At 29.0% G+C, this 25101-nt stretch overlaps 3 protein-coding genes across 5 annotated transcripts; 2 read left to right on the top strand and 1 right to left on the bottom strand.

Moving 5' to 3' along the window:
• The first annotated feature begins 92 nt into the window (after positions 1–92).
• On the top strand, positions 93–1166 carry LOC145955198 (uncharacterized). The gene has a single exon (XM_083069905.1). It carries the CDS (start codon positions 93–95, stop codon positions 1164–1166), a length of 1074 nt encoding a protein of 357 aa, XP_082926031.1.
• Positions 1167–3977: 2811 nt separating this feature from the next.
• LOC109818469 (putative methyltransferase PMT18) lies at positions 3978–8349 on the top strand. 3 transcript variants are annotated; one of them, XM_029268850.2, is made up of 6 exons: positions 3978–4089; positions 5230–5913; positions 6213–6423; positions 6668–6965; positions 7237–7701; positions 7793–8349. In XM_029268850.2, exons 2-6 carry the CDS (start codon positions 5245–5247, stop codon positions 8019–8021), a joined length of 1872 nt encoding a protein of 623 aa, XP_029124683.1. In that variant the 5' UTR covers positions 3978–4089; positions 5230–5244; the 3' UTR covers positions 8022–8349. The 3 variants fall into 3 exon arrangements, with proteins under 3 accessions (XP_029124683.1, XP_020239535.1, XP_029124682.1); XM_020383946.3 differs by having other exon boundaries at positions 4079–4298; XM_029268849.2 differs by having other exon boundaries at positions 4079–4298; positions 5213–5913.
• Positions 8350–10053: 1704 nt separating this feature from the next.
• Positions 10054–15488, bottom strand: LOC109818464 (serine/threonine-protein kinase STY13). The gene is made up of 3 exons (XM_020383942.2): positions 15288–15488; positions 13601–14596; positions 10054–10686 (listed from the first exon to the last, which is right to left on the bottom strand). The coding sequence occupies exons 2-3, from the start codon at positions 14509–14511 to the stop codon at positions 10347–10349; spliced, it is 1251 nt and encodes a 416-aa protein (XP_020239531.1). The 5' UTR covers positions 14512–14596; positions 15288–15488; the 3' UTR covers positions 10054–10346.
• Positions 15489–25101: the final 9613 nt, after the last annotated feature.

Here is a 25101-nt window from a genome sequence, read left to right as displayed (position 1 = left end):
AAAAATAAGTCTTATTATAAAATATCCTCTCAAACAAATATCATAAAATAACCCCATCATTGGTATCTAGAGCTAAGGTTACGATCTTGGAGATGGAAGCAGAAACAAACTTTTCACAAATTTCCCCACCTATTTTTGATGGAGAAAGTTACGATCTTTGGGCGGTGAGAATGGAGACATACCTAGAAGGTTTAGATCTCTGGGAAGCTGTAGAAGAAGATTATGATGTTTTCGCGTTGCCAGAAAATCCTACCGTAGCCCAAATGAAAATTCACAAGGAAAGGAAAATCAAGAAGGCAAAGGCAAAAAGTTGTCTCTTTGCTTGTGTTTCACAAAATGTTTTCACAAGGATCATGACTCTCAAATCGGCAAAAGCAATTTGGGATTATCTAAAGGAAGAATATGCTGGAGATGAAAGGATTCGAAGCATGCAAGTATTAAATTTAATGAGAGAATTTGAAATACAAAGAATGAAGGAGACAGAGACAATCAAACAATATTCTGACAAACTGCTTGGCATTGCTAATAAGGTACGATTACTAGGAACGCAATTTCTTGATTCTAGAATTGTTGAAAAAATTCTAGTAACTATACCTGAAAGATATGAAGCTTCAATAGCAGCTTTGGAGAACACAAAGGATCTGAGTAAGATCACTTTGGCAGAGGTGTTACATGCATTGCAAGCATTAGAACAAAGGAGGCTTATGAGAGAAGAAAGATCTGTGGAGGGTGTATATTTAGCCAAATGGAAGAACAACAATGGTGGCAAAAATAAGAAGAAGGAATTATTCCAACAAAATAGTCAAAATAATAACACTCAAATTTTTCCACCATGTCCTTATTGCAAAAAGACTAATCATCCACAACAAAGATGTTGGTGGAGACCTGATGTAAAATGTGACAATTGTGAAAAATTAGGACACCTAAAACATGTATGCAAATCTCATGAGCAACAAGAAGAAGCCAACATTGTTGAAGATCAACAAGAAGAGGGAGAAGAAGAACTACTTTCAATGTCATGCTTTATGACCAAAAAACTTTCAAAAGCTTGGATTATTGATAGTGGTTGTACAAATCATATGACCTATGATCGAGAACTCTTCAAAGAACTCAACAAAACTAACATCTCTAAAGTTCAAATGGGGAATGAGCACACCTTGCAGTAAAAGGCAAAGGAACACTTGCTATTAAGAGTCATTCAGGTTTTAAATTAATATCTGATGTTTTATACGTTCCTGATATTAACCAAAATTTGTTGAGTGTTTCTCAATTATTAGGAAAAGGCTATAAAGTGTTATTTGAAGATAAAAATTGTGTGATTAAAGATATACACAATAAAGAAGTGTTCAATGTTCATATGAAAGGCAAAAGTTTTGCTTTAAATTTGGAGAAGGAGGAGCCAATTATAAATGAAGATACAAGTGAAGAGCAAAAAGATGCATGTCTTCAAAAGGAGTTTGATGATCAAGAGGAGAATGAAGATGATGAAAAATCACCTTCAAAAGAGAAGTTCGAGACAAATGTTAAAATGGTTCCACTCAAGAAGAATTACAACAAAAATCACAAAAAGAAGAAACCAATCAAAAAGAGAAAAGACAGATTTTGAAACTCAAATTAGGTGATAAAGATATTCAGTCAAGGAGGAGTGTTGGGAATATGCCTAAATATCTTTAGGAGATTAAGTTAATTTTTATAAGAATATTTTATTTATATTTCAAATATTTAGATTTAATCTGCTCTGATTATTTTAGGATATATTTCCTTATTTTAGAATAGGATAATATTAATATTTGATTTTGTATAAATTTTCTCTATAAATAGAGACTCATGAATAAAATTATATTATGCTCCTCTGATAAAAAAATAAGTCTTATTATAAAATATTCTCTCAAACAAATATCATAAAATAACCCCATCATTTTCTACTAACAGTAGTGTCCATTAGTATAGGAATCATTAATGGATTATTACATTATCTAGTTATTATGTTTGCATCAAGCTTTCATCCATTATAAATAGATAATTTTGATTTTAATCATTACACTTTTCTTATATGCTGTTATATATTGTTTGGAATTTTTGTTTGAGAAATGCTAACCACATTTTTTAACACTTTTCATCTTAAAAAAGTCTATGAGGAAAAATTTATATACAACTAATAATAGTGTATTTAAACGGGAAATTTTAAGAAGAAAATATAATCTTTAGAGGAATTTAAAGTACTTTTTAAACTAAAATTTGTTGGTTGGATATTTTATTAAATAAAAATAAATACTAAATTAAGAATCTTAAAATAAAATTTTAATTAACTAAAATTCAAGAATTTTAATTTCAATAAAAAAAATAAAAATTTATAATTTTTTTTATTTTCTAGTTTGCTTTACTCTCTCTCTTGTTCTATCAACTTCGAATAATCAACCAATTTTTTAAACATGTTCACATACATATTGATAAATGTGTCAAATGAGTTGGTCCGACTTTAATCTCTTATAAGTTGTTCATTTTGTGGTTAGGCCAAATTTATCTATTTTATTTTACAAAGAAAATTATAAATGATACCAAATAGTCTTTTGATAGGTTTTGGGCCTCAAAACTATGAATCTCAAGTTTGACAAATTTACTTGTTAACTTTTTGTTAAATAATTTTTTGTTAATTGATTAATAATATATATTCCTCGACCTTTTTTTTCTCTCTCAAATACTTTCAATTTCATTCTTTCAAGAAGTACTTTTTAAAAGTATTTTGAAAAGTAGTTTCTAAAGGTATATTTTTACATTTAGAAAGGACTCTTTTGAAAAGTGCTTTAAAAAGATTCTGAAATACCTTTCAATTTTACTCTTTTGAAAAGTTTTTAAAAAATATTTTAAAAAGTACTTTCTGAAATTATATTTTTACATTTCTAGAAAATACTTTTATACTTTCATAAAGTAATTTTCATAAAGTAAAATTGAAGGTATGTTTTTTTTTTTTTTTTTTTTACTCTTTCTAAAAAGTAAACTTAATGATCTAACATATGCAAAATTAATAATAGTCACAAAATGATATATTTTTAAAATTAGGTGACTAACTTGTAAAAAAAAAGAGACTAAATGATTTTTTTTTTCAAAACAGGAGAGCAAAATTATAAACTGATAATCCAAAGTATATTTAACTAAATTAAAATTCTCACAAAGTTCATAGAGAAGAAATAAAGTGCAAAATAAGTTACCTGAAACCACTGCTCTAAAGAAAAAAAAATGATTAAGTTGCACCAATAATTTAAAATGTGTAAGAATATATTTAGTTATTAACTAATTTTAATACTAATAAAATATGACATGATTAGTAGATAATTTTGTCTCTTAAATATATATATATGATTAAGGATTCAATCCTTGATCCGTGTATATGAATTTTGGAATAACATTTGTTGAAAGAGTTCAATCCCTTAAATGTGTTTTTATATTTTGAATGATTATAATTTTTTAACGGGAGATACCTTGATTTAAATAAAAAAAACCATGTATGTGCATTTTGGTCAAAGAAGAATTATGTATATACTTTGAGATACATGTTATTTTACATTCCTAAACCTATATAATTTATCTCTTGCTTATGGGGGGAAAGTGTTCAAAACAAACGTCATTTAATTTCCTTCTATTTTTTCTCTCACATTTTTTTTCTTAAGATAATACGTGTAAGACTGAGATATATGAGTTTTAGTGTAGATATATTACATGCATGTACATGTATTTTGTGTTGGTGAATATCTCTATATCTCTGGCGTCTCACTCTCACATCTTTTAGGAACAAACGATGCGTAATCCTTTTAGAATGGGTGAAAGAAGAGTAAATAGAGGCTAGCATGTCTCATTATTTGCCATCTCAACAAATAGGTTAATTGACTAAATCCAACTTATTTCTTATCATCCTTCATTAATTTCTCTGGATGAACTACAAGTTAGGGGACAATGGAAGATGCAAAATATAGCTACATGCACACCTCACCTTCCTTTTCTGTCTACCTATTCTTTTTATTCCTTTTTTGTTCTTAATATCTTCATATATAATAAATGTACACGTTCATGTCTTCTCAATACCACCTCCTGGTATGTCAACAAAATTCACCTTCTTTTTCTTTTCTTTTCCTTTTCTTTTGTTGCTTTTGTCTTCGCCTCTTAGTTCTTGATTGCATTAGTTGCTAATCTCGTTCTGAAAACTTATCATGTGTGGACAATGCAAATAGGCTAGAATTATAGATGCCCGGTTATTTGAGGAAGCTTACATTCAAAGAGTATATTTGGCTTAAAATTTTTAGGTGTGTTCTTTTGTTCCCTTTCTCAGTTTCTTTCTTTTTTTCTTTTTCATATAAACAACTTCTATATTTTCCTACTTAATATATTAAATGAGTATATAATCTCTAGTTCATGAGTAATTTAGAACACTTAACCTCCACCTTTCCCAGATTTTTTTAAGAGAAAACAAAAAAGGAAACTAATAACTGAGGTAAAATAAGAGAGCAAAGAAGCATCTATAAATTAAAAGCATACTCTTATGAAATTCGTCACATTTATAACTTGACAATGAATTCTATCTAATTAACAGTAGATAGTGGGTGGGTAATATTCCTTGTTTGATCATTGTATTCATTTTATTAACTCTCTTTTCATTTATTTTTTTGTTACAAGACAAGAACATTCATCTTCAACCTTGATTACTATTGTTGCAATAGGAAAAAAAAAACTGTTTTAAATTTGATTTACTATTAGTGAACAACATTGTACATTTATAATTGACAAATCGAGAAAGCATAGCATAATTATACCAAGGTTTTTCAGTTGCATTAACTTTTAATAGTTTCTGAAGTAGCACAATATGGTTCGCTCATAGAGTAAAGATTTAATAGTTTGCAGTAATATCAAAATAAAATTCTAACAGACACACATATTCATCTTCAGCTAATTAACTATATCTTAAAGCCATCTCCATAGTTTCAAGTGGAGTACAAGCACTATTTATATTCCACCTTCTGGTTGTTGGCTTAATGTCTAGTTACATTCATCTTAAAACTTGATTACTAATGTTGCAACAAAAAAAATTGATTTACAATTAGTGAACATAGCTAGGTAGAAGAATGCCACTATCAACCTAGTATGTACATAACATTCGATTGTTGTTGATGCAGCTTCATGCATCTCAGACTTGTGAACATAAACTAATATTACTTGTTAGTTTGAAAATTTTCTCAGAGCTGAAAGCAAAAAATGGGCAAGGATGGATCACCAAAACCCTATTATCAGTTTGATCCAAAGAGAAACCGTCTCACATGGATTTTAGGGGTTAGTGGGCTATGCATTTTATCTTACATAATGGGTGCATGGAAGAACACTCCAGCACCAAACCAATCTGAGGTCTACACAAAAGTAGATTGTAAACCTCAATCAGACATGGCATCTTCAGCAGTTCAATCAGGTTCTTCTTTAGACTTTGAAAGCCATCATCAAATTGATCTCAATAGTTCTGGAGGAGTGCAAGAGTTTCCACCATGTGAGATGACATTTAGTGAATACACTCCATGCCAAGATCCAGTGAGAGGTCGCAGATTTGACCGAAACATGTTGAAGTATAGGGAGAGGCATTGCCCCTCCAAGGAGGAACAACTATACTGTCTCATACCTGCTCCACCAAAATATAAGACACCTTTTAAATGGCCTCAGTGCAGAGATTATGCCTGGTATGACAATATTCCTCACAAAGAGCTTAGCATTGAGAAAGCTGTTCAAAACTGGATTCAAGTTGAAGGTGACAGATTCAGATTCCCTGGTGGAGGTACTATGTTTCCACGTGGAGCTGATGCTTACATCGATGACATTAATGAGCTTATTCCCCTCACCAATGGTAATATCAGAACTGCAATTGATACGGGGTGTGGTGTAAGTTAATCTATATCCTATCTTCTTTTATGTCTCTGTCTCTATTTTTACACCCCAGAGAAATCATGATATATATGACTTTTAAGGTGATTATTAGTAAAGTCAATAAACTTTATATATATGTCAATATGTGATTAGAGGATAGCGTAAAAATTTACGGTGTATACACCTAGTGTTAGGAACTGTGGACAGTTGAGTTTACAGGCGACTAATCAAATTAAAATTAAATGTTAGGACTATATATTTTCTTTTTGGTGTGAAGATGTGTTGCTTATACTTGATTCCTTACTATTGTAAAGGTAGCAAGCTGGGGTGCATACCTTTTGAAAAGGGATATCATAGCTATGTCCTTTGCACCTAGAGATACACATGAAGCTCAAGTCCAGTTTGCATTGGAAAGAGGAGTTCCAGCAATGATTGGCATCATGGCTTCACAGAGGATTCCATACCCAGCAAGGGCGTTTGACATGGCTCATTGTTCTCGCTGCTTGATACCTTGGCATAAATTTGGTATTCACACTTTTTATATTTTCATTGGCTATCTAACTAAGAAACAATTAATCAAAAAAGTAGTTCCATAAGTAAATATATAATTAAGGCATTAACAGTTCTTTCAACATTGTGCATGAAAATAGAATCAATTTCTCTTGGAATTCATAAATTGTCAGCCTTCAATTATATTTTGCTTATCATAAGTAACAACGCTTCTTTTGCATTTTTATTAGACATTAAGTCTCTAATTTCCACTGCACAGATGGTATGTATTTGATTGAAGTGGATAGAGTTCTGAGGCCAGGTGGCTATTGGATTCTCTCTGGCCCACCTATCAGATGGAAGAAATACTGGAGAGGGTGGGATAGGACCCAAGAGGATTTGAAGCAAGAGCAAGATGCTATTGAGGATGTAGCCAAGCGCATATGTTGGAAGAAAGTAGTTGAGAAGGATGATCTCTCCATTTGGCAAAAGCCTAAAAACCACATGGAATGTGTACAAAATAGACAGACTTATAAAACACCACACATTTGCCAATCTGACAATCCTGACATGGCTTGGTAATTTCTTAGACCATTTCACTTAGAATTGAACTCGCACTTTCATAACTACGTTTGTTGGTTCATCAAAATGAACATTTCATCTTAGTAGTCATTGTTTTCATTTTAGTAACTAAATAACTATTGATGAGATGAAATTGATTGGAGAACGATACCAAAAATATCAAAACAACTGCATTTAAGTTTTGTCCTTTATAGACGGAATCACTTTATGATGTAATTTAAATCTTGGTTGCTGATACCATTGTCTTTGCTTAATTGCATTGAGAAGGTACCAAAATATGGAGAAGTGCATAACTCCATTGCCGGAAGTTACAAGCCCAGATAGTGTAGCTGGAGGGGCACTAGAAAAATGGCCTAAGCGTGCATTTGCAGTCCCTCCTAGAATTAGTAGTGGTTCAATACCAAGCATCGATGTTGAGAAATTTCAAAAGGACAATGAAGTATGGAGGGAAAGGATAGCATATTACAAGCACCTCATTCCTCTTTCCCAAGGGAGATATAGAAACGTCATCGACATGAATGCTTATCTAGGTGGATTTGCAGCAGCCTTAACAAAATTCCCAGTATGGGTGATGAATGTTGTTCCCCCAAATTCAGACCATGACACACTAGGTGCAATTTATGAACGAGGTTTTATTGGAACTTACCATGATTGGTGCGAGGCTTTCTCAACTTATCCAAGAACATATGATCTCATCCATGCTAGTAATGTGTTTAGCATATATCAGGATAGGTACATTATCTAGCTCTTTAACTTGTGTATGTTGTTATTTCTCACCATGTTATTATGTGGTTTTGACTTGATTAATTTTTGTGTTTGGAAGGTGCAATGTTACTCATATACTACTTGAGATGGATAGAATTTTGAGGCCAGAAGGAACCGTTATATTCAGAGATACAGTAGAGCTTCTGGTGAAGGTTAAAAGCCTTACTGATGGAATGAGATGGAAAAGCAATATCATGGATCATGAAAGCGGACCCTTCAACCCTGAAAAGATTCTTGTTGCCGTAAAAACTTACTGGACTGGTGAAGCTAAAGTCAACAAAAACTAACAGAGAAATATCGTCACAACTTTGCGCTTAAACCCTTTTTGTTTCCCCTCCTAGGAATTAAATTATACTTCTCTATTTTTTGTCTATAAATTTAATTATTATGTGAATGATTATGTTTGAGATTCTTAGAATGTAACGTTACGAAAAGAAAATCGTAGATCTGATACCAAAGCTCTTGTGACTTGTGAGGAGTATTTTTTCTTGTGTTTGGATCATCTCCTACTCTCCAGCACAGAAAATTTAAAATGAGAACTATAAAGAAGTAGAAAAGAAAATAATTGATGAAAGAATAAGAAGAAAGTAGAGAGAACTCTACAATTTGCTTCCATTGCCTCTCTTTTCTACTTTTACCTTTAGCTACTTTTCTTTTTTCTCTCACAAGATTGACGTCGCATCAGTTAATCTATTACATCGGTGAACATGTTTCATAACAAATAACGTTGATAGTTTATAACATAGATGTTTTAATTGGTTGTCAAACAAGCTTTGGATGTTGCAAGGGGGGTGGCTTATGTTTATGGCCTTAGATTGATCCACTGGGACTTGAAATCTGATAATCTTTTGATTTTTGGTGACAAGTCAATTAAAATTGCTGACTTTGGAGTTGCCCGAATTGAGGTGCAAACTGAAGGAATGACACATGGGACTGGAACTTACCGCTGGATGGCTCCGTAAGATCATTTACTGTTCTCTCTTTTTATATTAATATGCATTCTAGCTTCATGTTTCTGAAATTATTTTTTGACAGCTTCTCTATTTTGGTTAACTATTTTAAAGATATTTATTGAACGAAATATTGCTTAAATTTTAAATGCTGCTAACAATTGGTCTTTTTATCATTTTTTTATTTGTTCCTAATCAGTTGTTTGTGAATTCTGATCCTGAACAGAAATGGCATATACTGCTGCAATAGTAATTATGCAATTTCCTTATCAGATATCTATTTTTGGTGTACGACTTGTTCTATACACAAATGTTCTGCGTCATACAAAAATCCGCTGTTTTCATATAGAAAAAAGAGGGCAGTGCAATATACAGTAAAGACATTAGGATATACAAAGAGTAATATTATTGAAGGAAGCAAGGGAAAAGAATGAAGAGAAGGAATACATTTTATTAAAAATAAATAAATAAATAAAAAAGGAGAAGGAATACAGGTAACATTATTTATTATTAAAGGAGCGCGGGAAAGGATTAGGCTGCAACGTAGAAATAGATGGAAGTTCAAGGACCTACGGTGTGTTAGATTTTAGAAGTAGAGAAGAAGATTTTATTCTCTCTCTCCTAAAAGCAGCATTGTTTTTCTTACATCCATTGACATCATTCATACAACATTGCGTCTGCATTAATGGTTGCAATGCTGGTGTTTAAGAGCAAACACAGGTTGTTATACCACTATGATCCATAATCTACTATCATCGTACCAATTTCTATAAATACTCTGAAGAAACTTTTAAGGCATAATATATACTATTTTTTGACACACTCAGAAGTATAAACTAGAAAGACGTAATATATTCATAAATTAGTACACAGAAAGTGATTGTAAAAAATGATATCCATATAGAATAGAATGGAATATTGTAAATAATCATTTATAATAAAAAAAAATGTACTCATTTTATTGTCTTGCTATAAACCTTTCATGTTACAGGCTTGAATATTGAAAAAGTGTATTATACCGTGATCGATACAAAATATTTTACCAGTACGCGAAGATAAACTAACATATTTTTATTAAACAAATCTATTAGTAATTTCTACATAAAAACAATTAATGAATTTTTATTCAAAAAATCAAAATTGTTAAATCAATCATTTTTTCTAAAATTAGTAAACAATATTCAAACTAAACATGTTTTCTAAATTTAAATTTTTTGAAAATAAAAATAATTTTCTCGTTAGGAAAAAATTTCACGTTAATTTGGCGCTTTAGTCAAAATGGCCGAATTGAAGTCCCACATTGAACCAACCCCTACCCTGGCAGTATGCCAGTCCCCGGGGTAGTTGTTGTGGTGCAAGCGAGCGTACATACACAAAAAAAGTTTTCGCCCATGATCTCATTTCATCTTGCCTTCAGAACTCAAGCTATACATAACTGTAAAACATGCATGTATTACATACACCATCTCCTCTTGACTAATTCAGAACCGACATTCAGTAAATAAAAACCAAATAAGCAAAAGGTCCAGATAAGATTTTCATTTTTTTAAGAAAAAGGAAAAAAGAAAATAAAACACACAGATACACAAAGCTATTATATAGTCACCCTTCACTACCAGAGTTTTTCCAGTCTATGTTTTTATGACCTTTTTTGCATTTGCTTTAGTCAGCAGTCATTGGTTGAGTCATGCAACACCTGAACCTGGCCTTCCGAACTGTTGTCATGATCTCAGTCTCCGCATTCTCGAGCATTCCTACGATATCAGCAAATGGGGGCCTAACATCAGGGTTGGGATCCCAGCATCTTGTCATGATGTCTCGGAGAACAGGTAGGCAATCATTGGGTATGATTGGGCGAACATTTTTGTTCACAACTGCAAAAGCTGCCTGTACTGCTGTCATGTTCTGAAATGGAAGCATACCAGTGATGAGTTCCCACAGAACAATCCCAAAGCTATATACATCCACCTTTTGTGTGTAGGGCCTATGCTGGATCATCTCCCTGCAGTTCATCAGCAAACAACGTATCTAAATAACACATCAAACTTATTTTTTAAACAAAAATATAAAACAGTTAAAACTAATTCTGAATCTGCATTTCAAAAAAGTTGTATATCGGGATTTTGGTCATAGCAGAAACATATGAAAAACATGTTGAATCTGAAGCAGACATGATTGAAGAAAAATATCATGCATGATGAATGGAGCTATCCATATATCTTCTAGTAACCGGGATTCAATTGCATAAATCTTCCCCAATACCATTAGTATTGATCAGCTAGTTTCAGAAAGCTAACAACATCCCCCATTCAATAAAAGAATAGTCTTAAAAGGAATTAAGACAGAAAGAAAATGGTAAATATATCACTAATCATTATAAGAAAGTCATAAAATAGAAAAACAACTAAATAGCATTCCAATTCCCCTGAATATCGAGAATATTCAAAAGTTTAATATCGTGTTTCAAGTCAGCCACAAGAAACCATAATCTTAACCATTCATAGTCCTCCATTCAGATTCCATGTTGCCATTTCTGTAAGAAGACTAAATCATATTGCCCAATACAGTTAAATTAACCAATCAAACAATATAACATCTCACGTCAAAAAACTCAAGAGACATGTCATTAAATATTAACAATACACACGTGTACATTTGGGCATGCAATCAATATCAAACCTCCATTAATACACAAAAAGCACAAAAGTCATTTAAAAAACACAACAAATTAAATGTCCAATAGAAACATAACTCACCATGCAAAGAGCACCCATCAAGATGAGACAAACTACATCATGATATACATGAGAAAATGCAGGAAGGCAATAGGATATGCCCATAATCAAATAGAGTTTTCACATTTCATAGCACTACTATAATATTGCAGGTTGTAAACTGCAAAGCTTCAGCCCAAGGCATAAAGTATGCAAGCAGCAATATATTAAAACAAGCAACCAACACATGAAGCTTATTGTAAGTTCTGGGGAGGGTCAAATGTATACAAGCTATATAATTGAAGACGAATTTTAATGACACAGATCCGGAGACAAGCAGCTCACAAGGCAGCAACACTAAATATTTGTACACTACTATTTTCATTGTTATAAAACACTCCTTGAGCAACTATACATTCAATTACGAAGATTTTTCAAGAATTTCTAAATATTGATCAAGAGTTTGATTAAGAAGATAATGCAATTAAAACCCAAAAAAAAAAAAAAAAAACACTGCATACAAGAATGATAACCAAAATTTTACAATAGAAGTTTGCTTCTAATGTGACAATTAATATTATGAAATTCATTACCTTTGAGATCATCTGAAATGGTAACAATAATGGTAAAACTGAAGAAATTTATCGCCTCATTTTTGTCACCTCCACGTCAAAATATAAAGAACTTCACATTTTCATCATATCATATTAGTTTCATTAATGTTATTTTGAAGCAAAAATCGTTTAAGATTATGGGAAAATATATAGGTTAGACCAGCTGGATACCAAAGATGGGTTAATGGAGACAGCATTATGACACATTTCTAGTACCCCAATCTCTCCTTCACTTAAACCAAATATGATTGACATGGACTAGCAATTAGACTTATTTAACTTGCTTATTGACATGGGCTAGTGATTAGAATTATTTTTTTATTGGGTCAAACACATGTATTGGATTTATCTGATGAATGAGCAACAGGCTTCTGCATTGCTCTAGGATACCCAAAGCTTGCTCAATGATCCCCAAAGCAGGATTGTGAACTCTACTACCAAGATATTTGGATGATAGGAGTTAGCTGCTAGCCAACAGAGTGTAATGCATCTAAACAAATAGATCAAGCCACTAAGAATAAAGAACGTAAGGAGAAGACTTCATGAGATTCTCAAAAAAAAATGTTAAGCTTGTATTAAAATTTTAATTGTTTATTCAGTAGGGATGCTAAATACGTCTATCAATTTCCAGGGGAGAAATTATGCAGGCTGGGTGGCACAAATAAAACAGATAATAGATGAGGAAGAAAAAAAATTGACAGCACAATTGTTATAATAATTAAAAAAAAAACTTATCAGCCCAAAATCATGAATGTGTAGTGGTCAAAAGATTTAAATAAAAAAAAAAAGTAGATTTAAAAGAATATAAACAAGGATCCAAAAATGTGAGCTACATCATCAGAACTTGCTTCTAAAATAAATGACGAAGGTCAATATGCACTTTGATAGTCGACTGCAATTATCTTTTCTATAGGGTTAGTCTGATGCAGTGTAGACATGTTTTTTTTTCTGAAGGGTTAGTCTGATGCCCTTACCAAAACAAAAGAGAAAGGAGATTTCCTTCCACTTCTTGAAGCATGAAAGATAATGATGAGAAGAGTGAGAATGTGATTAAAGAAATGTATATCATAACTATTAGTGACATATATATTTAGATAAAAGTAAAAATTTGCACACCATGAATATACAATTATATATCTGATAAGGAAATTGCACAATTAATATTTCAGCAGTATATGCCTTTTTTTTTTTTGAAAAGCAGTATATGCCATTTCTGTTCAGGATCACAATTCACAAACAACCATTTAAGAACAAATAAGATTAACCAGCGCCGAGCAATAATAAAACCAGAGGCAAACAAAAAAGTCGTACACCAAAATATATCTGATAAGGAAATCGCATAATTACTATTTCAGCAGTATATGCCATTTCTGTTCAGGACCAGAATTTACAAACTGATTAGGAACAAATAACACAAATGATAAAAATAATCAATTGTTAGCGGCATTTAAAATTTAAGCAATATTTAATTCAATAAATATCTTTAAAATAGTTAACCAAAATAGAGAAGCTATCAAAAAAATAATTCCAGAAACATGAAGCTAGAATGCATATTAATATAAAAAGAGAGAACAGTAAATGATCTTACGGAGCCATCCAGCGGTAAGTTCCAGTCTCAGGTGTCATTCCTTCAGTTTGCACCTCAATTCGTGCAACTCCAAAGTCAGCAATTTTAATTGACTTGTCACCAAAAATCAAAAGATTATCAGATTTCAAGTCCCTGTGGATCAATCCAAGGCCATGAACATAAGCCATCCCCTTTGCAACATCCAAAGCTTGTTTGACAGCCAATTTGAGGGGAACTGATCGGTTTTGACGCCTCATTAAAAATTGTCGAACTGAACCACCTTTGGCATACTCAGTCACAATGCACCACACCATTGGCTTGCGGCACGCGCCAATGAAACGAACTATGTTAGGATGCTTCAGAGTAGCCAACATCATGACCTCCTGCTGGAACTGTTGCTCCATCAACTGAGCCTTTGCAGGATCATTTTCAGGCCTCTCCAAGATTTTGATAGCAACATCTTCACCATTGTAGGTGCCTCTGTAGAGTTTCCCAAAAGCACCTTGAGCAAAAGGCTCACCCATGTTAAGTTTCCTCAAATCAATTGTCCACTCATCAAAATTGTCAAGCCCCTCAGTTGGAGAACTACTGTCCATTAGAGCTCGAGCTAAAGCATCATCACTCAAAGCATGTGTGACTCTTCCCCGACGGTTCACACTGTGTGCAACAGAGTAGTTGTCATTGGCACGCCTCCGCAACCCTTGGTGGTCCAACATGCGAGTATGGGAATCATTGGACCCAACACTGCTATTATCGATAGACATAGCAACAGACCCTCCACCATTACTTGTCTGTAGGCTCCCAACACTGTCAATTGACATATTGGTACCCTCCCCAAGCTTATGGTAAAAGCCTTGAGAGAAATCATAGTAGTTGTTATTATTCTTGTTCAGATCTATCATCCCCGGAAATTTTGCACCACCTTCCAACATTTTTCACACAGAAGAGCAAAAGCCTTCGAGCTTTGTTATTTCTTAAGCATCAGAAATCGTAAATTAGCCCAAACCTGGAGAAACCCTAGAACCAAAATAAACCCACAAAAGAGTTAGCATTTCCACATAAGAATGTCAATTACAGCAACAAAAGACACACAAAAGCTAATCTAGTTAACATCACAAAATAAAAAACACTTCCCGCATCCAACACCATCAGTTCTATCAAAACATGGAATCAAATGCATATGACACAAGGTAAAAAAGGAAAAACAATTAAGCACGCATAACCCTGTATATAAATAAATTGCAATTGTAAACCCTCAAAGACAAGATTCAAGACCACGCCCTTGTGCAAATCAACACATACCAAGACTTCTCTTGAACACAACCACTTTACAAGGGGACAATTAAAAAATTAACAACAATTAAACCAAAATCCTCAATTAGAAGCCACAAACTCCACTAACTACACATGCTTCGAACATCAAACACAAAAACAAGCAAAATTCAAAGAGAATTGGTCAAAACAACACGCAGGGAGACTAAAACACCGAAAAAACACAAATGAACTTCACAATTAAAAACAATAACAAAAGCTATAAATAGAAAACGCGGAAACCCAGCAGACCAGCTTCGCGGTCAAATCTCAAGCGAATATTCACGAACTGGACACTGATCTCACAAAAAAATAGCGAAAACGGTGAAAAACTGAACAAACCCTAAAATCTGAAAAGTGCAGAAGCAAAAGGTTAAGAAGAGAGCGATACGCGTACCTCAGCGAAGAGGGTTTATGTAACCACGCGAGCTTTGATATCTGAGTTGTGGAAAGGAAGGTAAAGAGATCGAAGAGAGAAAAACCAAACGAAAATGGACAAGATTGAGTTCTTCCCGTACTAAGGAAGCCACAGACCAGAGAAGAAGCGCAGAGGAAAATGAAACGGATGACTTTCTTTTTAGTTTTTTCTATTTATTTATTTGGGGAGTTTTTTTATGCCTAGTCTTTTCCCCCCTTCCTCTTCTTACACTCTAAAGTCTTCATTGCTTCTTTTTCTATATTCTTTCTTTTTTTTCTTTCTTTTTTTGTTTTAAAAAATATATAACACTCAGTTAAAAGTTGGAAAAGCTTTAAATTTTTTTAAAAAAAATAAATGCATCATTAATATTAGAGTATAATGTTTTACATTAGTAATTAAGTCTACATAATAAATATAATAACTTATATTAATTGTTTTACAGATCATATTAAACACTAAATAGATAATAATGGACAATTTTTTTAAAAAAGAAATGAAAACGGGTCTTGAAACAGCAACTATATGAAGCGAAGGGCTTACAATTGTTTTATATTAGTCACATATTTTTTTAATGTAAAATATAAATAATTATCTTATATATTAAGAATATTTTTTATAAGAGAATTTTAGAAAAATTTTCAATTTTATAATTAATTTAATTTTTATTTATTATAATTATTTATAAATTAAATTTTAATATTTTTAAAATAAATTAATAATAAATAAATAAATTTATATTATAATATAAATTATTTATTATAAATTTAAAATATAATATATATTTAAAAATATTTATTTACTCAGATTTTAAATACAACTTATATATTTAAATATAATATTTATTTATTCACTTAAATTATTATAACTTTTAGTTATATATAATAAATATTTAATATGTACATTACATAAATTAAAATATTAGTCTCATATTAAACAGTAAACATTTTTTTTAATGGACCTTGGAACACCAAATGCGCTAAGTAATGTAGAATTGTTTTATCTTAATTAAATATTTTGAATTTAAGTTTTTAATATGTAATCCATCCCTTATATATATTAAAACAATTTTATCTTGCACGAGAGTATTTTTAAATTTTTTAAAAATTTTATTTATTTATTATAATTATTTATAAATTAAATTTGATATTTTAAAATAAATTATTAATAATAAAAAATTATACTTTATTACAATATAAATTATTTCATAAATTTAAAAATATAATTTCTATTTTTTATAATATATAATTCGTATATTTAAAAATATTTTATTTATATAAATTTTAAATATAATTTATATATTTAAATATAATATTTATTTTATATATAATTTATTATAATTTTTTGTTATATATAATAATATTTTATCTTTGCATCGTAAAGACTAAATATTAGTTATATTATATTTTTGAACAGAAAATTTTGTTATTATGAGTAGTTTTATCTGTTTTGAATAAGAATAAAAAATAAATAAAAAATGAGAGTTCAAATTTGTAACTTAATAAAATAAATGGGAAACTCTTGTCTTAATTCATTTTATTTATGATTTTGCTAAAGTTACTTACTTTACCTTATTTTAAGCACCCTTCACGACACTCTTGAGGTAGTATCGAGTACCCACGGCGCACTCCCGTTATTTTTTTTTTGTCTCCCTGCTTTTACGCTATGCGTTTTTACGTTTCTTGACTTTTTGTCCGAAAACCTGAACCTACTAGCTTCCGTTATGGTCACAGCTAAGCCCCACTTTCCTTTTACCGTCAACATCAAAATAAATGTCCATGGTATTTTTTTCTTTTTACTATACTATATAAATAAATACTTGAACAAATGTTGAATATGTAAAAAGAAAAAATATATGCATTTATTCATAATGAATAATGAATAAATATAATGTAAATATCTAAGCATGAAATTTGTGATACATGTTATGTGTTTTACTTTTTATCTTAAGTTGGGCTGTATAGATGTGAATAGGTGACTATTTTTATTTGAAACTGATAACGGGCCAATAAACCCATTACCAGTGTCTAAGCCCAAACTTAAAGGAACTAGTCCAATCTGGATGAAGGACTACATAGTGGGCTGATATCCTGTAGTTATTTGTTGCTTTCCATAACTTTTGACTCATGTTATATGCACCTCCTTTTTTTTACAAATACATCTCTTTTATTTTTATTTTTTTAATTAAAATACTCATACTTTTTTATTTTTTTATTTTACACCTCTAATTTTTAATTAATTATTTTCTTATTTTTCTTCACATACTTCATTTTTTCTCTCTTTCAATTTTTACATACATCTTTATCAAATTCTTCACTTATTTCAATAAATAGTTATAGTTCTATCAATATTTACATTATTCTCTTACTCCCTCATCTCTTTCACTTTTTCACATGCATTCGGACCGTATAACTAATATGCAATAGCTAGTAGGTACGTACTACTTCCTCGATAGTTTATGTTGAACTAGATGCACATTTTTTTTCTTCAAACCCTTCATCTCCTTTCACACCTCCAAAATCCTCAAAATTAAATTTAGTGTTATCAAAAAGACATTTTGGAACAGAAAATTTAACTATTTCATAATACTTTCCGGATAGTGAAATTAGTGTTCCAGAAAGAACTTTCTAGAATTGTGTTTTTTTATATAATTTTGAAGAGTACTTTTCAAAATAATAAATTTAGTTTGTGTTTCAAAAAGTACTTTCTCAAAGTATGTAAAATAACAAACCTCTGTAAAATACTATTTGGAATGCTAAATTTACTGTTCCAAAAAAAACTTTCTCGAATTATGTAAATTTATTATTCCAAAAAGTACTTTTCTATGTTAAAAATCCAATTTTGAATCCGAAAAGTACTTTTCTATGTTAAAAATCCAATTTTGAAAAATGCTTTTAATAACACTAATTTTATTATTCCAAAAATAATTATTTGATATTGTGTTTTCTATACATGTAAATGGGAAAAGTGTTTGTAGGAAAAAAAAATACACATTTGATTTGACACTTTCGATATTATCGAGAAAGCCACAGTTATAATGTTATTGAAAGCTAACTCTACGTTCTAAGTGCTTGTGAAAACTAAAAGAAAGGACAAAGGAGGGAGAAAATTCAATCCCAACAATTATTTTCAATTGACTTTTTTTTCTACCTCAACCTCGATTGGAGGCTTATTTCGATATGCCAAAGTCTCACATTCTTTAACCCACTGATGCATCTCTTCAAGGATAAAATTGTGACGGTCTAACAAGTGTCGAAGTAGACAATACCTTAGACATGGTGATCCTGACAATGTTAGTAGACTTACGGTCAGAATATTAACACTAAAAGAATGGTCTAGGCCACTCTTGCCCCTTAACCTTAACTTAGGGGCTTATTTTAGTATGTCTAAAAGTCCTACATTACTAAGGAATCGAACTAAGGGTAGTTTATAAACACCCTTTTACCTTAAACTACTAAGCAATAACAATGACCATAAGGATGCTAGCAGACTTATGATCAAAACAATACCCAAGCAACATTATTTAGAAAATAAAAATTAGATTAAAAAACTTATGTGAACATGTAAAAATAATATATAAAATAAATGAAGACATTACTATGATACATCAAAATTGAAAGCAATTAATTGATTATTTTTGAAAATGATGCAATGCGAGATAAAATTAGAGAGGGATCTTGTTTGAAAGGATTATTTTAGGACCGATAGATTTAATGGTCATCAACTACAATAAAAGTTTAAAGTGTGTGGCCACTGAAAAATTTTTACCAGAGCCCCATAATGAGTGCCAAAATGTTTTGGTTTGAAAAAAAAAATATAAATAACATAGTTAATTGTCTAAAATCAGAGCATTCAAAAGTGTCTTCTGTTTGTTTTTGTCAAACTAAGGAGACTTTATACTCAATTATTCCGTCTTCATGGGCCCCAAAATCATAGGATATTGTGGGGATTTCATTCTGTTAGTGGGTATTGTATTTTGGTACCAATCATAATCATTAATGATTAAATTTAGTTTGTAATATGGGCCTTTAGCGAGCTATTTTGGATGTTGGGGTCGAATAGGCATATTGATGGTCTATTTTGCTTGGCATGAACAATCAAGGGGATGTTCGACTAGTCGGTCGACAAACTTTATTAGTGTAAAGCATTTTAACTAAAGGTTAGGACAATCCACTCATTGTTGAAAACAATAATTAATCTTTATTGGAGATCGTGAATACACATAAAATGAATATTCTCCTCCAAGCATTATTTATTCCATATCCAATACCAACATTTGAATCTTAAACATTTTAATTAAGAAATACAAACCATTACTATTTATATCAACCAATATTGATTATTCTACTTTTTTATTATGTACTTTGTATTATCACATTTTTGTATTTGTTTATTTGTTAGTTTAATGTTCCAACTCCTACCCAGTGAATTTATGTACAATTATAAAATATTATTTTATAAATTTTAATTAAGATATTAAAAATTATAAAATATTTGACAAAGTCTTTAAAAATACAACTTATACTTCAAATATATTATAACAGACTTGATACGTTTGCTATGGTATGAGCATCGTCAACCTTCCTTTCTACTATTACTTTATTTACTTGTGTGATACTCCTTTCTACTATTACCTCATTCACTGTCATCGAATAACTTTGTGTTGATTTTTATTTCTTGCTTATTTTTAAAATTATATTTTTCTCTTTTTTTAAATCATTTTTAATTGATATATATGCAACACCTCATCTCCATCATTTTTAAACCCTTTATATGAATTACATTTAGGACGACAATGTCGGATTAGGTACGAGTCTTATGATATTTATTCTCATCCTCGCAACTTAAACTCATTCCCATTCTCGTATCGATACTCGTTGGGCAAGGACGGATCCAGGTTGAGAGTAGTGGGGGCACTTGCCCTCACTACTATTTCACACATACATATTTTTTATTTTAAAAAATAATATTTTAAAAAAATAATAATATTTTAATAAAATAAATATATTTAAATTATTATATGAATAAAATATAGATTTGTAGAAGATATTTATTTATTTGATGTCTGTTAAATTTTTGAAGAAAATTAATTCTCTTATATGATAAAAAATATATTTTAATAACGAATCAATTTTCTTAAAATATTTAATTATAATATATATATATATATATATTAATAATCACATATATAATGTAATATATTAAAAAAATCAATTTTTAATAAAATAAAATTTGCAGTATGCATGTTTACCTTTTGTGTTTTCTATTTATTGTATATATTGATTAAAAAAATTAAAATAAAAAATTTGAAAGATTTATGTTCCATTTAGAATTGTTATTATAAAATATAAAGTAAATTATCATCTAAAAATACGTATTAGATATTAAAAACATGTTTATATCATAAATAAATTAAACTTGATTTTTATAAAATTTAACATATTTATTTTATATTTTTAATAGTGTTGAATTATTATAAAGTAGGTTTTTAGAGTTGTAGTTCTAACCAAAAATTTAAAAAATGTCTATGATAGATAAATAAGTCATACTTAAGATATATATATTTTTAAAACGTTAGGTTCAAACCTATTAGGTTATAATAAAATCTAACCTAATTTATTTTCATATTTACTTGTAATCGTAAATATAAAAAATTGTAAAAAATAATTATGATAATATATTTATGATTTTAAAAGTTATATATGTAAAAATTTTAATATTACAAATATATAAATAAATATTGCCCCTACTATCTAAAATTTATGGATCCGTCACTGTCGTTGGGTATATAATTTTCGTCTCATCTCCGTCCCCGTCGGGTATTGGATATATTCATACCCGTATCCGTACCTGTCAAATTTTTTTTCGCAAAAAATATACAATATTTTAAAATTATCTTTTTAGTATATTACAATTATAATTAGGTTGTTTATCTATCTCATAGTTTAATTGAGAGAGTTCTTAATAAATAATCACACATAATTAAATATTAAAATTATTTAATACAATTAAATTGAGATAGATATTAAATTGGAGATGAGGATAGGGACGGGTACGGGACAGATAAGTATATACCTGTATTCGTACTCGTACCCAATTTAATATATCAATTTTTACTCATATCCGTACTTGGTTAAACTGGATATTTTTTGTCAAAATTGGAACGAATTTAGTATTACCAACTGATACAAATTTATTTGTCATCCTTAATTACATTCCTTATTTATGATTTATTTAATACATTTTTATGAAAAATGTACTATTCTATAAAATATTTTTCAAAACAAACACGCATTATTTCGAAAAATAGTTTATGGAACAAACACATAATTCAAAAAAATACCTTTAAACATAGTATTTTGAAAATATTTTTATATAAGAAAAGATTTAAAGACATTAAGGAATGGAAGTGTACGGAATTATTTCAAAGTTTTTTTTAAAGTGATATTTAAGTAACTTTAAACATTGGAAAAGGGGACGTGAGGTGCATATAATAAATATGGATGATGTAAATAACAAAAGCTTTTAATCATTCCTAACTTTAAATTTTGGTTAGCTCACATGGATAGGCTTACAATAACTTGTTTTGGTTCATTAGTCCAAAAATTTATTTAGTTTTTCTTTATTCATCAAAATTATCATAATAATATAATATTTAAACCTAAAATTTTATGCATACTAGTTCAAAATTGTATTTAATTTAAATATATTTTTTTTCTCTAATTTTTAAATGAATGTGTAGATTAACCCTTATACGTGATTTAAGCGTGTTTGAAATTAAATAAAAATTGTGATCAACACTTTCTCTCAATATCTAAAAAAAGTAATATACAAAGTAATTTCTTCAATATGATTTTGACTTAAAAATAAATTCTAAATGTACATCAAAATTAAGGCTTCAAACTCCAAACCTGTTGTACATAACTATCTGAGGTTCCATCAAATTCAAAAGTTACATATATTGTAACTCTTGTTGCAATAAAAATTGATTGACTTTTTGACCATTATAGCTTTTGGAATGTTTTTTCTTTTTTGTTATAAAATGTTCCTTTTGATTTGGAAAAAAAATCCTTTCCTTTAATTTGTTAGTTGTTTTGAGTTTAATTTTTACAACGAATATTATTCGATAACTTTTGAAACCTCTTAATATTTTTATTTTTACTTTTAAACTTTTTTTTTTATTTATAAAATGCTCATATTATGCTCATGAATTTATGTTGTTAGTGTGTATTAGTACTTTGTCAATTTTCTAGTCTTATTAACATTAATTATTACTTTGCCATTTTGAATATATTTATTTACCATTCCAATTTCGGTACAACATATATGCTGCATTTGGAATAATACTAAGATGATAAAATGACTTGGGGAAACTTGAATTCGTGATTTTGGAAAACTATTAAGAGCACAAAATAGGTTAGAAAAACGCTTATAAATGGAACTTAAGTACTTTTCAGAAAGATAAAAATAAAAGGAGAGAAACAATATAGAAGGGTAAGAAAAAATTGAAAGAGAAAGAATGTCTATAAAAGTGTCAAGAGTAGCCGAAGATGACGAAGGAAGAAAAAGGTGAGAAAATAAGATATTTATGATAAAGTGGTGTCACTGAAATAAAGAGAGTGAGATCAAGGAAGTAACAGCATCTCTAAAGACAAATATTTGGAGAGTTTCTTAACTCAAGTAATAGATTCTTTACAAAATTTATCATTAGAGGCGTGGTGGTCTAGAAGTTAGATGTAATTTTTTTAAATAGTAATTTTTATAAATAATAATTTTTATTTAATATAAATAGTATTATAAGGGGATCAAACTTTTTGTCTAAATCTTTTTAATCTTAAATTTCGTGTTCAAATTTTTTACATTATGGTAATTATTAGTATTATTACTATTTTTTGTAAAACTAATCACTTCGTACCGGTGATAATTATGAAAATTCTCAAATTTTTTAATATTCACCACCATTTTTAATGTATCCACTACCATTTTTTATCGATGAAAATTTTCGTAATCAACAATTCCTGGTATTTTTACCATCCCAAACATCAGTCCTACGACTCATTTGACGTGTCTTTGAGTGTCCATCCCTATTTCAAATATATATACTTTGAGAGGAGAACATCGATTCAAAGACAAATACCAACAACTTCAAACATATTTGGTCGAACATATTTGACAACAATTTAGAGTAGAAAATAACAAAAATTAATTTAATGTAAAACATTGAATTTTTTATTATCATGTATTTTTTTTTAACGTTATTGTTTTAAATTTGTATATTAATATGTATTTCAATTGTTACGTTTTTATTTATATGTTAAGTAAATATCATTGTTTTTAAATTAAAAAATCATTACATATTTTAAATATTAAATTTTTTCAAAATTTAAAAAATGTTACTTGATATGAAATAATTAAAAATAAATTTTTATTTTAAAGGTATCATAATTTTAATAAAATTTAAGATTAAAAAATTATAAAATATTGAGTTCCTTTGAGTTGTTTAAAAAAATTTACCTTGAGAATAAAAATAGAATAAAGTTACTTAACACTGATGTGACACAATAAAAATTACCAGACACATAAATTTATGCATCAACAACTCTTTAAAATTATTCACATTAGATATGCTCTAAAATGATAAAAAGGAAAAACTAAAAAATAGTTTAAAAAATGAAAAGAAAGAGGGCACGAAGCAAATGCCTGAATCTTATCACAGTTGATATGGATTTAGCATACAAAAACTTATAAAACCACAAAGAGATTGTGCTTACAGGCTAGATTTCATTTAACACTTTTAAATCGAACTTAGTCTTTTTTACTCACCTTAATCTTCTGATCATATATAACTTTTGTTATTGTCCTATTTTAATATTCTAAAAACATATTTAGTTTGCTATATATATATATATTTTAAGTTTAAATTGAACTTAGTCTTTTTTACCCACCCTAATCTTTTGATCGTATATAACTTTTGTTATTGTCCTATTTTAATATTCTAAAAACATATTTAGTTTGCTATATTTTTTTTTAAGTTCTCCTTTAATTATTGTTGTTTTTAAAATACAAACTTTAAAATTTTAACCTTCTTTATAATCTATAACATGTATAAACTATAACATATATAAAAGTAATAATCTAATTTGGTGTATATATTTTTTAAGATAATTTTATTCTTAAATTTTTAATAATAATTTTTTTTACAAAAATTGATTAATTAACAAGTATAACACTAATTGATCTAAAAATATTGATAATTTTTAAATATTTTTATAAAATAAAATATAAAGAGACAAAATATCTTAACCCTACTAATAAATATAAGAATGATACTTTCTAAAATTTGATTCATATTTTTTTTTTGACAATGATGCCAAATTATATATATATATATATTCATATTTTTTAATCAAATTATCAGTACACGAGTTAAAAATATTTAAAGTAAATATTCATATTTTTTAATCAAATTATCAGTAACACGAGTTAAAAATACTTAAAATTTACTTTTTATAGTTTTATATCATTAAAACCTTACCTTATTTTCTATTTAACATATGGAATGTATGATAACACATTTTAATAAGAAGATTTCATTTTTGATAAATTTACTCTTATTTAATAATAAAAGTAAGTTAAATTTTAACTTATTTTATTTAATAATTTATATTTTATATAAAGGATGACTGATAATAGGTAATAAAATCATAAAATTATTATCATTCACTTAAATTTATATAAAAAGGATAAATCTATAGAATGATTTTATAAATAAAAGGCATATTAATTAATTATCATT

This window comes from Cajanus cajan, chromosome 2 (assembly GCF_000230855.2).
Source record: "Cajanus cajan strain Asha chromosome 2, NIPB_CcT2T_4, whole genome shotgun sequence".
Lineage (NCBI taxonomy): Eukaryota > Viridiplantae > Streptophyta > Magnoliopsida > Fabales > Fabaceae > Cajanus > Cajanus cajan.
Note: the sequence above shows the minus strand (reverse complement) of the source record. Positions and strands in the feature narration are given on the sequence as shown.